Source organism: Mytilus trossulus, chromosome 14 (assembly GCF_036588685.1).
Source record: "Mytilus trossulus isolate FHL-02 chromosome 14, PNRI_Mtr1.1.1.hap1, whole genome shotgun sequence".
Lineage (NCBI taxonomy): Eukaryota > Metazoa > Mollusca > Bivalvia > Mytilida > Mytilidae > Mytilus > Mytilus trossulus.
Window position 1 is genome coordinate 33738042 of NC_086386.1, and position 2215 is coordinate 33740256.

Here is a 2215-nt window from a genome sequence, read left to right on the forward strand (position 1 = left end):
TTCTTGAAGTAAACTCATCATAGATACCAGGCTTGAAATTTTACATAAACGACAGACGCGCTTTTCGTCTGCAAAAGACTCATCAGTGACGTTCGAATAAAAAAATGTTTAAAATGCCAAATAAAGAACAAGGTTGCAGAAAGTTGAGGACCAAAAATTCAGAAAAGTTTTGCCAAATACAGCTAAGGTAATCTATTCCTGAGGTAGAAAATCCTTTTTTTTTTTAAATTTGAAGTTTTGTGAACAGTAAATTTAAAATTATGAAAATATCAATGATAACTCAAGTCAACTCAGAATTGCTTACTACTGAGCGAATTCTTTAGATGGGATGTGTTAGTCCATAAATGTCTTGTGCATTAATTCCACGATAATGCATATGTCGGAGTATTGTTGATGTTAGCGTAATTTCCTCTTTTAATTAATGCTGTTCCAGTTTGCCTTTGTGTTAATATAACGGATCATGTGTTTGCTAGGATGATAGTAAGGTTTTCATTTAAAATGGTCTGATATGCCAGGTGTGATATTGGATGTATTGATTAGTGATGGGTTTGTGATAAGTACTGTGTAAAGAAGGCTTCCCTTTCTTCATGGATTTGAGTGAGCTAGGTGAATGTAGTTATTTCCATGAGTTTAGTTTGTATCTCCTTGTCACTTGAGTTAATATTGAAATTTATTTCTAGTTTATATTAGGGCAGTTAAAATCTCGGTGTAGCATAATGCTATTTTTGCATCATTATAACGGAAATTTATGTATCAACAACATATAGTTTTTTAAGAAAAATCTATGGAGTAGAATTAGAGATTTGGCTATTTTAAGACAAATTTTAGAAGGGTTTTCGTCGATTTTATGTGCTTTCTATACAAATGTTCACCCATTTTGTAAGAATTCAATCAGTAATATTTCAAATGATAATTGAGATAAACGCATTAATTTTTCGATTTTCAGTTGAAGTTCATTGAGCCAGAGTTGTATGCCAAATTTTACTGAAATCTGTAACTTGACCTTAACAACTATAGGTCACTGTACGGTCTTCAACAATGAGCAAAGCCCACATTGCATAGTCAGCTGTAAAAGGCGAACTAATTCATTAGTACATAATGCAAGTGCTTCATTTGTAGCAACTTTTTTGCACAATTAATTAACATTGTTGTGCCGATATATTTATAGTAAATACACATATTCATACGTATATCATGTAGTTAACATGTTCTTTAATCTTTATAGGTCGCCTACTCTAAGCAAGACAACGTTCACCGGTTTATCCGTCAATTGATGGCTCTTCCCTATCTACCAAAAGAGCACATTCCAGCAGCCTTCCAAAAGCTTAAAAGTCGGATTCAGCCTAACAACCGCACGTACCGCCTGCTGACATACATTCAACGCAGATGGATAGACAGCACCATCTTCCCCATCAGTGCTTGGACTGTTTTTGGCCAACCCATTCGTTCTAACAACGACGTGGAAGGCTGGCAAAACAGACTAAACCGCAAGGCCAAGGGTGCCAGCCTTCACTTGTATGTGATGCTGAAAGTATTGAGTGATGAAGCCAGGTACCTACCCATGCAGATACAGTTAGTGTCGGAGCACAAACTGACGCGCTACCAAAGAGCAGCCACAAAGAGGTCCCAGTCCAAGCTGATGGAGCTGTGGGACAGCTACAGAAGCCAGCAACTAACAGTAAGCCAGCTGATGTCATCCGTTGCTCTAATCGTTGTGCCGTCCATTGACTAGTAGAACTTTCTGAAAAACTGCATGACTTTTGAACAATTATCAATGAATTGTTATTGTTATATCTTGTTATTAATATATATGTGTCAATGACATGATATCAAATAAACTTGTAAACCTAAAACTTTTTTTTTTATTGCAAAAGATTCAGATTATTCCGAAATATGATATAAGCTGACATGAAAAGGGAAAAAACAAAGACAACCCAAAAAAACTATGTCTAAATAAACAAATATTGTACATATAAATCTGCGTTTTTCAACATAAATATTTGTTAAAATCGAACCATAAAAGCCTTCTAAGATATTGCTGAAAACGATCTTTTAATATGAAAACATAAAATATGATACATAAAAATTGACAAGAAATTGGTGATTTTTTGCCGTGAACTATAGGTTGATTTACACAAAAACAGTGATATACGGACATAAACAGTGAAAGAAAGTTGGAACAAATTGTTTAGGCTGATTGAAAACGATCTATTAT

General features: G+C 34.5%; 1 protein-coding gene across 1 annotated transcript; it reads left to right on the forward strand.

Moving 5' to 3' along the window:
• Positions 1-1273: 1273 nt before the first annotated feature.
• On the forward strand, positions 1274-1732 carry LOC134697687 (uncharacterized). The gene has a single exon (XM_063559970.1). The coding sequence runs from the start codon at positions 1274-1276 to the stop codon at positions 1730-1732; it is 459 nt and encodes a 152-aa protein (XP_063416040.1).
• The last annotated feature ends 483 nt before the right edge of the window (positions 1733-2215 follow it).